This window comes from Podarcis erhardii (genome assembly GCF_964252035.2).
Source record: "Podarcis erhardii genome assembly, chromosome: 1".
NCBI lineage: Eukaryota > Metazoa > Chordata > Lepidosauria > Squamata > Lacertidae > Podarcis > Podarcis erhardii.
The window spans coordinates 31,122,449-31,141,358 of NC_138497.1; the positions used below are offsets into that span (position 1 = coordinate 31,122,449).

Here is an 18,910-nt window from a genome sequence, read left to right on the forward strand (position 1 = left end):
TATCTGATTACCATTTCATACATCCCCCTTTCTCTAGCTCCAAGACCCAAGGGTGAAAGGTCATTGCCTGATCCATTGAGCCACCCAGTCTCTGGATCGCAATGTTAACAAATCATCATTTATCTTTGTTACTATAGCAAGGGGAAACAGGCCCCCAAAGATCACATCTGTTGGGATAACCTATTGATTTGTGTCATATTCCACCCAATCCCTATTTTATTCTTGTTCAAGCAGGGATCAAGATGGGTTAAAATTACTCTCTCAGTCTGAGGTGTGGGGATGGAGGAATTTTAAAGCCAGACTTCTACTGGATGAAGGCTACAGAACAGTGCCACATCGGTGGCTCATATCAATTAACACAGCAGTTCTCAAACTTTTCCCCCCTCTGGACCATATTTTCAGAATAAAAATTTGCTCACCACACACTGAATTTTTTTATAGACAAGAAATACATTGTTAAACAAAAAGAAGTTTGATTTATAACATAGAACACAGATCATGGGACATCCAGAAAATATAAAACAAAGCAGCTATGTAAGAAAATGAAACATTCCCAAAATATAATTATAAGCAAGTCTTCTCCAATACTCTGTTCAAATGGCGATTCTGGATCACAGCTAGGATTGTCCTCAGTATCAGTTGGTCTCATTTTGAAGATACCTATCCATATTCTGCAAATAATAATAAACATATTTTGATACTATGCTACACTGAAATGTTTAAATGTTTCTTTGATTGTCCCTAAATCTTTCCACCACACTTGTCCTCCTCTCCTGCCACACCAGTGTGATGTGCCATGCCCTTTGAGAACCACTGAATTAACATGTGCTTCCTGTTTTAGTGTAATTCAAGGTGATGTGTGTGACTACCAGAATAGTTTCTTCCCCTTCATAATATTTTGTGATTACAGCAAAATCCACAGAAAGGGGTGAGGGAGGTTGTATGCAAGAAGACCAGACTTCATTGTGAGAGCTCCTTGTTGTTACCCGCTCTTTTTGAAACAATATGCTTGATTTTCACAACCACAGCCTTTTGGATAAGCGAGGTTATAACAATATGCTCTACGCGGGACTGTCCTTGAAGACTATTCAGAAACTGCAGCTAACACCAGTCTATTGATGGGTGTGTAGGTTGCCAAGAAATCTATTTCACTTTTCCTGAAATTTACCCATTTGTGATTAGACCATTTCCAGGCCCAATTCATGGTGGTGATGGTTTTGATCTTGCATGTGAATTAAAGATAAACTGCTATGACCATTTGATTTATTCTCCACCTTTCAAACCAGAAAGATTTCCAAGGTGGCTTACTTAAAATAGCCATGGGCCAGTTCACAGGAGCATCTGTTGTTTTCTCCATGCAATTATGTTCTCAAGTACATTTATTTAGCAAAATTTACATACCGTTTGATTGTAACAATAAAACCTCTGAGCAGTTTACAAGAAACATTAAAATTGTCAATAAAAACGGTTAAAAATTAAAAACATTTAACGATGATTAAAATCAACAGCAGCTTAAAAAGGGGGGGAGAGATTAAAGCGTGTCCACATCTGTGTGTCTGGATAGTAAGGGTAAAGGGGACCCCTGACCATTAGGTCCAGTCGTGACCAACTCTGGGGTTGTGGCGCTCATCTCGTTTTATTGGCCAAGGGAGCCAGCGTATAGCTTCCGGGTCATGTGGCCAGCATGACTTAGCCGCTTCTGGCGAACCAGAGCAGCGCATGGAAACGCCGTTTACCTTCCCACCGGAGCGGTACCTATTTATCTACTTGCACTTTGACATGCTTTCGAACTGTTAGGTTGGCAGGAGCAGGGACCGAGCAACAGGAGCTCACTCCGTCGCGGGGATTCGAACCGCCGACCTTCTGATCGGCAAGTCCTAAGCTCTGTGGTTTAACCCACAGTGCCACCCACGTCCCTGTGCGTCTGGATAGGTTTGCCTAAATGAAAATGTTTTAAACAGGCTCCAAAAAGGTGCCTGGCCAATGTCAATAGGCAAGGAGTTCCAAAGTGTAGATACTGCCACACTAAAAGATCAGTTTCTTACAATGGCAGACCAAGTATTATGTGGCACCTGAAATAGTATCCGTTCTGCTTAGGGTCAGATAGGATTGGCTTCAGCTGTAGAACTGCACCATGAGTCGTATACCCTTGACCGAAGAACGGTACACTCCTTCTATCTGGGATGGTCGTCCTCTTCCACCGAGCGCGCAGCTTCGGGAGGGACGCACATGGAGCGGTGAGGGAGGAAGGGGACACCCGCCTAGCCAGCCAGATCAGCCGAATCAACCCTGGCGATCAATGGGGTGACAGATGTCGCAGCCAGATCGCCCTCACATCCACCATGAGTCTTCCAACCACTCGCTGGCCCATGAAGAAGAAGCAGCAGCAGCATTTGGATTTGATATCCCACCTTTCACTGCCTTTAAGGAGTCTCAAAGCAGCTAACATTCTCCTTTCCCTTCCTCCCCCACAACAAACACTTTGTGAGGTGAGTGGGGCTGAGAGACTTCAGAGAAGTGTGACTAGCCCAAGGTCACCCAGCAGCTGCATGTGGAGGAGCCGAGACGCGAACCCGGTTCCCCAGATTACGAATCTACCGCTCTTAACCACTACACCACACTGGCTCCAAGCCTCTGGGAATTGTCTGAAGAACCATGAAGCAGCCATAGTTATGGAGAGAATTCCGTATTGCTATACCCTCCAACATTTCTCTGATGAAAATAGGAACATCCTATTATTATTATTATTATTATTATTATTATTATTATTATTATTATCATCATCATCATCATCATCATCATCATACCCCGCCTATCTGACTGGGTTGCCCCAGTCACTCTGGGTGGGTTCCAACATATAAAAAATAATAGAACATTAAACATTTTTTAAAAACTTCCCTATACAGATATCTTCTAAAGATTGTATAGCTACTTATTTCCTTGGCTTGGGGGTAGCATAACTCCATATTCTCCAACATTTCTCCAATGAAAATAGGGACGTCCTAAAGAAAAGCAGGACATTCAGGGATCATATCAGAAACCAGCATGACTGCTGTAAATCCAGGACTGTCCTTGGAAAACAGGGACACTTGGAGGGTCTCTGTACTGCTATAGTAAAAAAAAAAAAGTTAACTAGTTCATTCCTGCAGTGCTGACGTGACCCTAGAAGAGCCAATCAAGATGTACACACAGAAATGTAAAAGAAAAAAATGCTTCAACAGTAAAATCCTTCCAGGCAGACAAGCCCTGGCGGCCCTGACAATGGTCAGAAGATTTAAGACGGCTGAGGGAGAAGCAGCTGGAAGTCAGATGCTCCAAGAGTTAACTACTGACAGGCCTGGATGCTTATTTACAGGTTAGGGAGAAACCCCCAAGAATGGGAAGGAGGAAGAGGAGTCGTGTGCAGGAGGCAGACGAGACCAATCACAGCTGAGCTTCTGGGCTTTCGCTCTGCCCCCCCCTCCCTCCCTCGCACCCCCCGCCTCCCCTCTGGTGGTTCTGCGGGCGATTACTCCGAAGCACCCAGCCATACCAAAATCAATAAACAATTTCAACGCAGCCCAGGGAACTTTGCCACACTTAATAAAAGTCTCCAGTCACAGTTATGGCTTCATTTCACCTTAACGTCTTCTTTAACTGTCCCTTCTTTTCAAGATCAATTAGAGGCATGTGCAAAGAGAATCAAACAAAAACAAAGCACAAGGTCAAATCAGCAGCCGGGACACTCTCTCCTCCCCCACCCCCACCCCCATGATAGCACATCTCAGGGAAAATGTGGGAATCTGGCACACCAGGCACACGGCTTGCCATGGCACTAAATACACATAAAAAGAGAGCCACCATTATGAATGATGGCAATGGACAATAAACAAGGAGAGCTACACCAGCCGGATTCAAGTATGTGGGCTCCTGTACCTTTGTCGTGCAGAAGAGGAAATACAGACACTTAACAGCTTTGAGGCACCGGGACGTGAGAAACCCTTCCAGTCCAAGTTCCTTTTGCAATACACAACTTTACAACAATACACAACTGTGTCCTCCTTTGCCTCTGGACCGTTTGAAATTCTCAACACAGAATCAACCAGAAAGCTCTGTAACCATGAAAAAGTATGGGAGAGTCACTTACACATTTCCAGAAACAAGGAAATGCAACACACACAGAGAGAGCAAGGGGACAGACATCAACAGTGATTTGCATGAATTGTACATATGCTAATTCATATATTTCATCTCTCTATGAGTTTAGAAATATATAAGGACAACGATACTTCTCACCACAGAGGGAGTGACTGTGTCCATGTGTTCTGGGTGCGTGCTCAAACTGCTGTCTAGGAGTATTGTTTCATCTCTTCTGGAAAGTAGGATATCCAAATGAACAGAAGGAAACCTCACTGCATCTCCCATGAATAGACAAATTTAGCATCCAGGGTAGTTTGGTGCCCAATGCCCAATAAACTCTTGGACCAGTGGCCAAGACCATTTCAAGATGCTGTTCTCTGAAAAATTGGCATTAAAATCTGACAGCTAAGACATGGTTACTTCTCTCCCTGCCAACATCCACAGTTGAGTCTCCTCTCTGTTGCCCTGCCCAAAACTGACTCCTTAATCTAATAATAATAATAATAATAATAATAATAATAATAATAATAATAATAATAATAATAATGTTATTTATATGCCACCCATATGACTGGGCTGCCGCAGACACTCTGGGCAGCTTCGAACAAAGTATTAAAACACAAAAAAATCTCAAACTTTCAAAACCTCCCAGCACAGGGCTGCCTTCAGATGTCTTCTAAAAGTCAGTTAGTTGTTTATTTCCTTGACATCTGATGGGAAGGCGTTCCACAGAGCGGGCACCAATACTGAGGTTACTTGGTTCCCTGTAACCTCACTTCTTGCAATGAGGGAAGCACCAGAAGGTCCTCAGAGCTGGATCTCAGTGTCTGAGCTGAACAATGGGGAGGGGAGCCCCTTGATATGCTCTGACCCATTTAAATGGCCACAGGTTAAGAATACGTCTCCCCAACGCTCACATACCCCATGTCTACACCCACTCAATAACTAGCTATAAAGGACCACTACTTCTCCCCAGGTTGTGCATTCTTTGGAATACTTGAACAGGCCTTTTCTCCATCACCCATGAGAGAAAGTGGCTTGCCTAAAGCCATTTTGTGAATATGCTTAAAGCTTCTTGGCTGAACTGGAGACATTGGCTTGCATCCAATATAGTGCTGATTTAGGGAGGGACAGTGGGGAAGAGAGGAGGGAAAGTCCTGTTGCAAAATCCCTTGTCAGTTGGGGGGGGGGGGTCTCCAAGGTCCAGGAATTGGGAAGCTTGTCTGCTTTGAATGGGGTTGCACTCCTCCTGAAGGAGCAGATTCCTAGTTTGGGGGGTGCTCCTAGATCCATTATTGTCACCTGAGGTTCAAGTAAATTCTCGAGACAGAATACCACCATCCAATGCTATCTGAGGAACTGGGGTTTAAGGCCAGGCTATATGCTGGTTTGAATCCCCGCGACAGGGTGAGCTGCCATTGCTCGGTCCCAGCTAGCCAACCTAGCAGTTCAAAAGCACGTCAAAGTGCAAGTAGATAAATAGGTACCGCTCCGGCGGGAAGGTAAACGGCATTTCCGTGCGCTGCTCTGGTTCGCCAGAAGTGGCTTAGTCATGCTGGCCACATGACCCGGAAGCTGTACGCCGGCTCCCTCGGCCAATAAAGCGAGATGGGCGCCGCAACCCCAGAGTCAGCCACGACTGGACCTAATGGTCAGGGGTCCCTTTACCTTTATCTTTATATGCTGGTTCATACAATTATCCTAATATTTGTATATCCAGGGAGGGAGACCTGTTTCAACTCGAGGGCCAGTTCCATTATGCTCAACCTCCTGGCAGCTGCATAGCCTTAGTGGGCAGGGTCAAAGGCAAAAGTGGGCCAAGCAATGTTTACAATCCATCTATTCAAAGGTTGGAGGTTTCCACAAATATGTGAACACACCTCTCCGTCCTGCTTCCAAGCAAGCGAGAGGCATGGTCACAGTTGGAGGGCACATTCCAGTCACGCAAAATCATTCAAGGAGGGAATGTCCTCTGGGAGGGAGTGTGTTCTGGTGACAGCCCCAAAGCCCAAATAAAGAGGCCTGGAGGGGCCTGAGGTTCCCTCGATGCGCACGCGCGCACGCGCACACACACACACACACACACACACACACACACACACACACAAGCACACCCTGTGTCTGTGGTACAAACAAGGCTCAGAGGCAAGAGGTGAGGACAGTCATTATTCAGGCAAGTTCACACATTTGGCAGTTCTAATTCAGTTGAGAGATACATCATAAGAACTGAAGTATTTCAGAGCAGGTTATGCAAACTTGCACCAGTGAAGCCCTCATCATTTGAGTTGCCTCTGGGAACATTATGATCACTGATACATTCGAGAACAAAGCAGAAACTAATAGAGTGTTAAATATTTCCAATTGAAAAGGGCCTGCATGGCTGGGAGAAGATTGTGTGCCTTAGTGCAAGCCTTCAGCAAGAACAATTATTTTCCTACCTTCAATATTTTACAACTATTGAAGGCTTGGGATAGGGGCAGGAAGAGAGACAGAGAGCTTTATCCTTTCATCTCAAATGTTTCCAGAATTAACATTGTAGGAAATTCTACAGTGCCCTCTCTTTTACAAGATCCAGTCTGAGCTGTTGTTGTTTTTAAAGGCATTTAAACCTGACCCCTTCACCAAAAAGGTTCTGAGCCACTTGCACAAATCAGTCCTAAGATTTCCCTGCTCTATGATCTAAAAAGACACGACACACAAGGAAAAAGGAACAGGAGGGAGGGAGGAAAAGCAAGCTCAAGCACAAATTATTACTGTTGCAGCACTGATTGGAAGTTCACTGATGTGAACATATGAGTAGAGAGGAGGGAGAGCAAATACATTTTATACTGCAGTTGAATGCAAAAGCAAAGCATGGAATGTTTATCTTTCTAAACTATTCAACAGGGTTATTCAAAATTTATGGTTTGCTAGTGAGCTTTACAGCTGCTTGATACTACCCCATTTATCCCTTCTTCTTCTTCTTCTTCTTCTTCTTCTTCTTCTTCTTCTTCTTCTTCTTCGATCACTCGTAGCCAAGTAAGATTGTCTTCATAAACACGCTTTTAACAATGAGTCCGTAGGTGGCTGTGGAGGCCAATTCTGGATCCACACGTCCTTCCACAGTGGGGACATTGGTTTCCGGGCAGGAGTTGATCACGTTGTGGATTTGCCAAGCATGCCTTCCTCTTAGCATGTTTCTCCTTTGCGTCCTGAGTTCGAGCATCTTCAAACCCCATGACACCTTTGGTAAAGGCTTTTCTCCAACTGGAGCGCTCGCAGGCCAGCGTTTCCCAGTTGTCAGTGTTTATACTACATTTTTTCAGATTTGCCTTGAGACAGTCTTTAATCCTCTTTTGTTGACCACCAGCATTACGCTTTCCATTTTTAAGTTCGGGATAGAGTAGTTGCTTTGGAAGACGATCATCAGGCATCCACACAACATGACCAGTCCAACAAAGTTGATGTTGAAGAATCATTGCTTCAACACTGGTGATCTTTGCTTCTTTCAGTACACTGATATTAGTTCGCTTGTCTTCCCAAGTGATGTGTAAAATTTTTCGGAGACACCGTTGATGGAATCTTTCGAGGAGCTGGAGATGGCATATAAGTGGTCCATGTTTCACAAGCATATAGTAAGGTTGGTAGTACAATAGCTTTGTAAACCAGCATTTTGGTTTCCCTGCATTTTGGTTTTCCTCAAACACTCTGCACTTCAATTGGGAGAAAGCCGCACTTGCAGATCTCAGGTGATGCTGGATTTCAGCATCAGTGTTGGCCCTTGTGGAAAGATAAACTGCCTAGGTAGGAGAAGTGATCAACATTTTCCAACTTTACACCATTGAGTTGGATTTGTGGTGCTGCAGAGGGGTTATTTTGTACCTGTTCGTGCAGCACTTTGGTTTTTTTGGATGTTGAGTGATAGGCCAAACTTTTCGTAAGCTTCTGCAAAGATATTTAGGATGGTTTGGATTTCATATGTGAATCATTTGCCATGGAAAATCCCATTTAACAATGAAAACATATATAAGTAGAAGCTTCTCTAAAGAGGTACAAATAAAGACTAGGATAAAAAATAATCCACCAAAAAGCCTTTTTGGAAGAGGAAACTACACAAGTGGAATGCAATATTCCTTTGGTGAGAACTGTGAAGTTCCAAAAAAGAACCATATACTCTGGTTCCATATACATACTCTCACAGTTTAGTATTCTCAGGTTGTTCCCTCAGCCATCTCAGGATGTCCCCCTTATTTGCCCCCATATAGCCCCCCACTGTATCCAGAGATTGATCCCAGGCTTGCACAGATACCTGATTCCGGTCTCACCAAGAAATAGAGCTGGGTGTCATCAACATACTGATGGCACTTTGCTCCACATCTCCTAATGGCCATTCATGGTAAATGGAAGTAGGGACAAGATGTACCCTATGGGACACATAATGCAATTGCCAGGGACCTGACAGGCAGTCTCTTGATGCTGTGTAACAAGCCGTGAAAACAGGAATAGGACCACTGAAGGACAGCGCCCCCAGTTCCCATTTCACAGGGTTGGTACAGGATAACATGGATAGATATCAAAGGCTACTGAGAGATCAGGAGTAACTGCTGCCTCCTTAAGAACAGCAGGTGCCACTCCCTAGTGTAACTACACATCCACCACATCTTGGGCATATCTGGTCACACATCCCAGGCTAGCTCTAATCAGCCAAGATTGCAGAAAATTGAAGAGTAAGAAAACGTCTTTCCATTCATCTCACTGGCTGGAAGAAGAAGAAGAAGAAGAAGAAGAAGAAGAAGAAGAAGAAGAAGAAGAAGACGACTCTTAGCCTGTAATGCTATGCAAACTAAACTGGCAGTAAGCCCAGCTGAACGCAGTAGGAATTACTGCTGGGTGAACAACAGATTGTGTGTCTACTAGGCGAACTCTTCTTGATTCTGTAGCACAGAGGAAGATGGATAGTCACACAAACTCTGTTAGCTTAACTTCACAGTTTTGAGGACACCAGAAGAAAAGAACAAAAGGCTGGAGAACAGAAGCTGAAAAGTTGATCAGCAAATAATAACATTTTTCACCCGGGAGGATAGTATTACTGGACAAATGGATTAGGAAACATAGGGATCTGGTTTATACCAAGTTGGATCACTGGCCATCTCGTGCAATATTTTCAACACTGATTTTGGCCCTCTAGGATCCAGGCAGAAGTCTTTCCCCAGCACTATCTAGAAATGCCAGGGATGGAACCAGGAACCTTTTACATACAAAGCATGTTGCTCCAAGGCAACAGCCTTGCCGGTGTGGCGTAGTGGTTAGTGTCAGTCTAAGAGCTGGGAGACAAGGGCTCAAATCCCCACTCAACTCACATGCTGATCTCAGGCCAGTCATTCATCCTCAGCCCAACCTGCTTCACAGGGTTGTTGTGATGATAAATGGGAAGAGAAACCATGTACAGCCCTCTTGGGCTTCTTGGAGGGAAGGTGGAATATAAATGATGTTGTTGTCCTCCCCTTGGTCATCCGAAACCTTATTCCTCTACTAAACTTTAAATAAAAGGTTTCCATAGATCAGGGTTTCCCAAACTTGGATCTCTGGCTGTTTTTGGACTACAACTCCCATCATCCCTAGCTAGCAGGACCAGTGGTCAAGGATGATGGGAATTGTAATCCCAAGTTTGGGGAACCCTGCCATAGACCAATGGTGGGGAGTCTAAGGCTTTCTAGCTGCTCCATCACCCCTGATGATTAGCCACTCTGGATAGGAGTGATGGGAACTGGGAGCTCAATACGATCTGGAGGACCATAGATTTCCTGTCACTGTCATCCCTTATCAGCCTGGATAGCTCAATTGGTTAGAGTATGGTGCTGATAAAGCAGAGGTTGCAGGTTTGATCCCTGTATGGGACAACTGCATATTCCTGCATTGCAGGGGGTTGGACCTGATGATCCTCAGGGTCCCTTCCAACTCTATGGTTCTGTGATCTATATACATTGACTGCTCTCTGCAAATAAACCCTTACGAATTCCAAGGACCAGCTGCTTTGCCAGATAACAGTCGAGTATGCATATAGAATTCCAGTCCGATATGCAGTTGTGTCGTGAGCGAAGCAGCAACCTTGACCAGTCACTTCAGAGCTCAGTTATATCCATAATGATACTGTCTCCACCTTTCCCTTCCCCTTCAGCATGAAAGATGAGTGGCTGTGTGGAACGAGTCCCCGAGCTGTGATGGGAATCCGTCTCGCTTGGCTGCAAAAAATATATATATCCAGGTACGGCTGTGATGAATCCTTTCATTATTCATCTGCAATTGCCCTGCTGTTACCATTGCTTCCTGGTTTCTCTGGCATTCTCTCTTTTTTATATATAAATAAAAACGGAGGGAAAAAAGGTTAATGACAAATGCTGACAATGATTGCCTTTAAAGAACCTGACCAGAGCGCAGAGAGAGAAGAGAGATCGTGGTAAGGGGCTGGACAGGAAGGAGGGGGCGGAAGAAAAACCAAACTGGCAAAAGGCGATACTCGATCCCTCCCAAACTGGAAGGGGGGGAGGAGGGGGGGAACAGGACGTTTATCACGGAAGCAGGATTTAGCTCACTAATCAGTTGTGGATTTCCTTTCAAAGTCTGATGCACTTGAACAAGTCTGCCTGCTCCATCCTGGTATTTAAATAGAAGTGGGGAGAAATTACTCTCCCTCTCCAGTGATTCACACAAGTAGGGGACCCATTTCTCTAAGGATGAGAGACATCGCAGACATGGAGCCATGGTGAAAACGTGCAAGGTGCATGGCACGATAGCAGTCCAAGGAAAAGAAAAGGGAGATAGCTGTTTGCATCCCTCCTTGCAGGGTACAAAACCCTACAAGGCAGCTTACAAGCAACATCAATTCTCATTGGAAAAAACACATATACATACAAACATTTAGCAATATCAACATATAGCAAGGTATCAGGATAGTGGTAGATTAATAATAATAATAATAATAATAATAATATTTATTCCCCACCCATCTGCCTGGGTTTTCCGAGCCACTCTGGGCGGCTCCCAACAGAATATTAAAAACACATCAAACATTAAAAACTTTCCTAAACAGGGCTGCCTTCAGATGTTTTCTAAAAGTCAGGCAGTTGTTTAGTTCCTTGACATCTGATGGGAGGGCGTTCCATAGGCCAGGCGCCACTACCAAGAAGGCCCTCTGCCTGGTTCCCCGCAACCTCACTTCTCGTAGTGAGGGAACTGCCAGAAGACCCTCGGAGCTGGACCTCAGTGTCTGGGCTGAACGGTGGGGGTGGAGATGCTCCTTCAGGTATACTGGGCCAAGGCCGTTTCGGGCTTTAAAGGTCAGGACCAACAATTTGAATTGTGCCCAGAAACGGAGATGGCTCCAAAGGGTCAGTCCAACAGGATGTTCAGCAGGTCCTAATGTCTCCTTTGTCTGATGTCCTTGCATACTCCCCTGGGATTTTTCCCACAGGGCAGTTGGTGGCAGGTAGCTCTCTTTTTATTCCCAAAGGGGGTCGGGGGAGAGGGAGGGTAAGTGTCATTGCATGAGGGGAAGTTGCCCTGTCTGTGCAATGCGTTTAGTGGCTACAACCTCAAGAAACATTTTACTTCTTGCATTTAGATCACCTTTTGCTCCAAGGTGGCCCACACAGTTGTTGTCCTCCTCCTCCTCCTCTTCCTCAATTAATCCCCACCGTGAAGTAAGTTAGACTGAGAGTCGGTGACTGGCCCAAAGTCACCCAAAGAGCTTCACGGCCAAGGGGGGACTTGAACCCTGGTCTCCTAGGTTCTAGTCCAACACTCTAACCACTACGCCACATTGGCTAGTTTGCTAGCATGGCAAACAGACTGCTCTTGTTTAAGAGAAGTTTTAAGGGCCTTTGTAAAGTTACATACCAATGCGTGTTTCCCTCTTAGGGAAGGCTAAAATGGTCTCTCTCAACTGGGGAACGTTCACTAGGACAAATGTTCAAGAAGCCCTGTCTCCTGATCCCAGCATTCTCAGCAGCGCTAATTGCTCTCAGCAGCGCGATCCCAAAGTCCCAGAACTTTTCCTGGAAGAGAAGCATTTGCTTGCAAACAGCTCACGACCAATCAGTCTGCAGAGCACATTTTGTAAGTGGGAGCATCTATCTGCAGGGGGAGCAGCCCAGGCCTCCCGACAACAGGCCCCCGTCTGTTCCACTAAATGAAGAAACATGACAAGCCTTTTACTCAAAGGGCTCTCCAGGAAGTTACATTGATTATTCCAAGTTAATGCTTTCCCCATCCGTTAGAGGAAAACAGGGGAAGGGAATAGCAAGAGGTGGTATCCGGTGCCAGAGGGGGGAAATCCATTTGCTTAATTTTTACATCTCCACTCAGGGTAAGACTTTCCCACAGCTGCAAGTCAAACTGTCATCCACCAATGGGTTTCTGTGAGCTTTTAGTCAGAGGCCTGGTGTAAGCAGGTAGCCACTAAACTCTAAAATGTGAGCCTTTATTTTAGCAAAAGCAATTAAATTGTGGCCTAAATAGCTATACAAATCCATGGAGTAATAGACGGTTGTCATCTATTTTATTTAGTTTAGTTTAATTTATTGTGCCTATATCCCACCTTTTTCTCCAAGGTGTTCAAGGGGCTGCACATGGTTTCCTGTCCTCTTTGTTTAATCTCTATAGGTTAGGCTGAGAGGCAGTGAAGGCCCAAGGTCACCCAGTGAGCTCTGTGGCCACATGGGAATTTGAACCCTAGTCTCCCAGGTCCTAATCCGACATTCAAACACCATAATACACTGACTCTCTAGATCAGGGTTTCCCAAACTTGGGTCTCCAGCTGTTTTTAGACTACAGTTCCCATCATCCCTGACCACTGGTCCTGCTAGCTGGGGATGATGGGAGTTGTTGTTAAAAAAACAGCTGGAGACCCAAATTTGGGAAACGCTGCTTTAGATGAAGCAGATTCTGATCCATCTTCTGCATAGCAAGGAACGCAGGGGTGGTGTGCCTGTTAACACTTGCCACAAGGAGGCTGTCCCAAATAGCTAGAGTTCCATGCTACAGCATCTGAAGGGATCTGCCACATGGGTTCATGATCCTCTTGTGGAGAGCCTCCATCCATTGGCAACTGCCAGGAGCTTGTCTCCGGTTCCCACAAGCAGTTCACGAGGGTGAAATCAAGCAGGCAATCTGCAGAAAAGTAGAGTTCAGTCAAGATTAGAATTCCCGAGAACAGGGGAAGTTCGTGGAAAGAGTTTCAGGACCTTGGACAGGGCCCAGGGAGCAGACAGCTTGATCCATTAGGAGCTCAGTCTTAGCGGAGCCCTTTTACGCTCCCTGAACATGAGGAGACCTCTCAGGCTCTGCACCTCTTGCTGCAGAGTGCAGTATCTCCAAGAAGCAGCCATCTGGCATGGGTCCAGCAATTCATTGTCTGCCCGTGGGTCAGAAAAATCCTATACACCAAATGGGGAGTGAACTGGTCGTGACTGTCTAGGAAAGAGATCCTGATTTCACCATGGATACCTGGATGAAAATGTCTTATTAATAGGTCAACCAGATACCTGTGGGAAGCCCATAAACAGGGCCCAAGCGCACTCTCCCCTCCTGCCATTTCCAGCGACTGGTAGTCAGAAGCAAGTAGCCTCCAGCTATACATATGGCAGCTGAGAAACAGGTGAATTCCGTATCAGGGATCAATAGGAAAGGGATTGAACACACAGCTGTCAATAGCACAATGCTGTTAAATCAATGCTTCAGCCATGTTTTCAAACCCGTTTCCTAATTCACACTTACGACCTGCTGCATTCCATCACTAGAGCCAATATGGCATGTATTGCTCAGGAATCTTGGTTTTGGCTGCGATTTCAAGAGCCACAGGTTTTCACTGCTAGGCCATACGCAGCAACATTTCACAAACGAAAAACATTGGGACATTGGCATATTTCATCTTTATTCTCACACCAAGCCATTCCTGACTCTAGCTGCTGCATGATGCACTCATGTGTTTTGCAGTAGTCAGTCCTGCACTGGTTTCTGCAGGAACATATGCTAGCAAGCAGCCCTGAAGAGTTGCCCCTGTTTTCAGCATGTCATCTCCCAATGGCCAGCTGTGCTTATTACAAGACAGCTACAATTGGCAACACATTCAGAAAGAGGTCTGGCTCCAGGTTTGAAGCCCTCAGCAAAAAAAAAAAAAAAGCCATCTGGTCAGCTGCTTCCTGCCTGTGAATCCCACTGGGATTATTGAGCGGTGATGGTGGCAGCGGTGTGACCTTCAACAGGCAACTGATCCACCCACCATCTAAATTTCCTACAATGCTCCGAAGCAATTCTGCATGTCAGGGGCCAGTGTAGGGTGGTGGTCTGCCGCCCATGGCTGTTGATGTCAGCACTATTCAACAACACTGACAATCTATAAATTGGGACAGTTCACTCGCCTTGTGGGTCCATGTGCACTCATTCATTAAGTTGCAAGGGCAACAGAGTCAAGATGTTTCCATCCCATTGAGATGTGAAGTCTAGTTATCCAGGACAGGTGACTGAAACCTGATTAACTCAAGTACGAATGTGCCCACTTAAGATTATCTGAGGAGCATGGTAAAAGGTAAAGGGACCCCTGACCATTAGGTCCAGTCGTGGCCGACTCTGGGGTTGCGGCGCTCATCTCGCTTTATTGGCCAAGGGAGCCGGCGTACAGCTTCCGGGTCATGTGGCCAGCATGACTAAGCTGCTTCTGGCGAACCAGAGCAGCACACGGAAACGCCATTTACCTTCCCACCAGAGTGGTACGTATTTATCTACTTGCACTTTGACGTGCTTTCGAACTGCTAGGTTGGCAGGAGAGGTGCATGGTAGCTGTCAATGATTCAGACGCAGGTAAGGCTTCACTAATACAATCCATATTAAAAAGGGGAAATCAGAAATATTTGCAGGCAAAATATATATCCACCAAGCACAACTATTACAGTGGTACCTCGGGTTACATACACTTCAGGTTACATACTGTCAGAGTTGCCTCTAGGTCCCAGCTCACAGAGGACCAACGCTAGTCAGTAATAACGTATAAAAGTCTTTATTGAAGATTAGTTTCCATTTCCAAACCGCAGCGTGCAACTCTACGTCTTAGAACCTAGACCGGCGAAGCTCCATCTGAGTCTCCGCCCCCTAGACACCAGTTTAAGACTCTAGCCTTACTCCACCTCTTCCGTTGTTCTTTCCTCCTCTGGGTCCTTCTGCCCCCTGGGGTTTCATCCTTTCTGGACTCTTCTGACGCTGACCCCCCTGAGTCTTGCCCTTCCTTCCGGCGGGCTTTAGGACCTGGTTCCCTATCCGGGCTACCTGCTGTGCCGCTCGCCTGTACATTTGAACTTGGCGCGCGCGCCCAGCCGGTAACTTTCCTCTTGACCGTTTCCCCGCTCTCCGATGGAGGCGTGGTCAATCCTGACTCATCTCCTCTCGCTGGTGGTGAGAACACTGGTCCCGATGCCTGGGACTCCTCCCCCCCACTGCGCTCTGGTGGGGAAGCTGGTCCTGATTTCCAACTGCTGCTCTGGGAGTCCCCGCTGGCCCCTTCCTTCTGGGGTTTCCCCCTTGGCACCCCCCTTGCCCTGGCCATCGGCGCTCCCTTCTGTGAATCTTCCGATTCGCTGGAGAGGCTCATGGAATCCCTCTGACCACTGTCACCGCCTACACTCCCCTCGGATTCCTCCCCCTCGCTCTCCATTTCCTCCCTCTCCTGTGCCTCTGCTCCTGAGCCCCTGACACATACGCTTCAGGTTACAGACTCTGCTAACCCAGAAATAGTGCTTCAGGTTAAGAACTTTGCTTCAGGATGAGAACAGAAATCATGCTCCGGCGGCACGGCAGCAGCAGGAGGCCCCATTAGCTAAAGTGGTGCTTCAGGTTAAGAACAGTTTCAGGTTAAGAACGGACCTCCGGAACGAATTAAGTATGTAACCAGAGGTACCACTATATATGCCTTTCCCACTGTTCCAATCAATAGGGCTTTTCCAACAGCCAGGTTGAAGTGAACAAAGATTGCATACTAGAATTGCTTAGAGGGCTCCAGTTGTTAATAAAAGGAAATCACCAATTTAAAACAGGCCTCAATTGTTTTGTAGGGGACATCAGAGTCAGAGCACTGGTACTGCCAACCCTGACTTGGCAGCGACTCTCCAGGATTCCAGGCAGGAAACATTCTCAGCTCTATCTGCAAATGTCAGGGATCAAATCTTGCACCCAAAATACGCACTCTTCCACTGAGCAATGGCCCTCTGCACCATCCTTTTTATGTTCCTGCATTTCTTTCCCACCAGTAGCAGACTGAATGTTAAAACCTTTTAACATTACACAAGCAGTTCCTCATTTCATTCATGTTCTTCTTATGACATTAAATGCTGTCTCAGAGTAATAGGTAAAGTCCATTTTTTGTCTTATACAAGTCTTGTCAGTGCCTATTACTATTACCATGTAACTAACTTCTCAAATGCCATGAAAGACAAAAAATAGGGGGGAAGGGCACAGTAACAAATAAAAATAATCTCAAGGTGAACACAGTGAGCCCATTTTCAATTACGTTCAGCAGATCAGTGTCAAGAGGCAAAACCTATATAAACCTTCCTGTCCTTCTGGCATCTAAAATAAGATGCTCAATTGCTTTGCTATTCATGGAAACATGGCAGTGTGCTGAATTTTTAGAGTATGTGATGTTTCAGAAGTATATTACTTTGCATAGTCTGTTCAGACATGAGCCCAACTCCGTTCCCCTTTTTCATTCTAATTCAATAATTTGTGGTTTGCTAAAACTGCAAAGCTGGTTTCACCTAATTCAGTGTCATAGTTTGCACTGTAGGTAGCCGTGTTGGTCTGGTGCAGTTGAAATAAATTAAAAATTAAAAAATTGTCCAGTAGCACCTTAGGGACCAACTAAGTTTGTTCTGGGTGTGCATGCACACTTTCGTGTGCATGCACACTTCTTCAGATACCTTCGCAGAGATCGTTCAAATCAGATACTGAGTTGGGACATCACGTGAAACTATGGTTTAACAAAGTCAAGCTTTGTGTTTAGGCATAGGAAAGAAGGAAGGAGGCAGCCATGATTTGTTGGGAAACCATCATTATGTATGAATAAGTTTTTGCGCTGTACTCTGTAAAATTCTGACCTGAAGCAGCGCGAGAATAAAATCTTACAAAATATGTAGCCATACTGCAAGCAAACAAGCAATCTCTTTCCACAATGTCCCAGCCTGAGTTCCACAAGTGCAGAAAGATTGACTTACCTCATTTGGATGTTAGGAATACAGAAGAAGAAAAAAGTACAGGAAGTACTTGTTTATAACCTAAAATGTATCAACATCTTAGCACTGTATACCATAACCTGCGTAGAGAAGAATGTGAGCAGTCATTCCATCAGCCTCAAATTCACTACGCAGGCTTTTCTGATTAACACCCATCATCCTTAATTAGGATTGCCATATTTCAAAAAGTGAACATCTGGACACAAAAGTTGTTGAGCTTTTTTGCCCAAAGCTGATGAGCTTTCAGCGATTTCCACCCTGATGCTGTTTACAAGGGCCAAATACTGTCTATGTCCAAAAAATTCCATACTTATGGCAACCCTAGTTTAATCTGCACAGACTGTACCAATTCCTGTGCGGATCATCCATACAGCTCCTGTAGTGCCAAACTATTGTGTTGGAGATGCCTCTTTTGCTAAAGTATCTTTCACACCATGCTCAGACTGAGCACTAGGGGAATTTGACATCTGGATGGAGACTTGCCAACAATTAAAAAGAACACATGTCATGGTTAGCAGGAGATCTTTATTTAATGTATTATGCAAGCTGCTCTCTAAACAGCATTTTCTAAAATAAATTCCAGAAGCACAACATAGCATGTCACTGGCCCCAAAAGGCGTTTGCAAAGGCCTTGAGAATGAAAGACTTGCCAAAAACTTGATTCACCCACAAGCGACTTCTGTGTAGTCAAGAAGCCTTATAGAGATAGCAAGGAGTATAACTTCTGTAGAAGGGAAGTGTCTGCTATATTACAAAACTGGCACAAGGATGCCCAATCATTTGAAGACAGGACATGTTCCTGCTCAGAATAGTTGTCCTTTAGCAAGTTTCCAGAGCTTACTCATATGAGCAGCTTCATGGAGTTAAAAGAAATAAAAGGGAAGTGAGCAAACTTAGAATAAACCCTACATAACAATAAACCCTCACACATAGAGGCCAAGTTCTATGTAAGATGGAAAACATGTCACTGGAATTTACTGCTCCAGACTGCAGAATGCCTACACGATGAATTCTCCTCACAAAAGAAATCCTTTTACTTGTCAACAAGGGCTTTAGCCCAGTCAATTCACAGGAAGAGGAACGTACCTTAAAAGGGCATCTCCTCCTACCCCCGTATGAGACGTAGGAAATTCATGGCTACAGCATTCCCAACAGGTAACTAAGCAACTTCATATTGGAAACCTAATGGAGAATCTACCACCTTCCAAAGCAGTCTGTTCCACAGATGGATAAGTTGAAGTTCTTCCTAAATTTTGGTCAAATTCCCCCTTCCTATCATTTGAACCTGTTTGTTTAGGTACTACCTTCTGGGGCAACAGAAAACAAATGTGCTCCATCATTTAGATCTATCTTCAATGTTTCAAGGTAGCATTCACATTGCCTCTTTTCCATGCTAAAAATACTCAGCACCTTCAACCTTCAGATGTAGGACTTGATCCCAAGGCCCCTTACTATCTTTGTCACCCTGCGCCAGACACAATCCAGTTTTTCTTCTGCCCAAATGTACATGGTTATTATTTTTTACATGGAGAGAA

At 45.2% G+C, this 18,910-nt stretch overlaps 1 protein-coding gene across 5 annotated transcripts in view; it reads right to left on the reverse strand.

Moving 5' to 3' along the window:
• Positions 1 to 18,910, reverse strand: part of GPATCH2L (G-patch domain containing 2 like) — a 67,868-nt gene that overhangs the window by 13,956 nt on the left and 35,002 nt on the right. For 3 of the 5 annotated variants that reach the window (XM_081863921.1, XM_081863918.1, XM_081863920.1), the window contains one exon: positions 646 to 671. The exons of 1 other annotated variant lie outside the window; for it this stretch is intronic. In XM_081863921.1, the coding sequence (XP_081720047.1) occupies positions 661 to 671 (11 nt within the window). In that variant the 3' untranslated portion in view covers positions 646 to 660. Of the gene's footprint in view, positions 1 to 645; positions 672 to 18,910 lie in introns of those variants that run through there. One more of the 5 variants, XR_014157036.1, reaches the window with a different exon arrangement.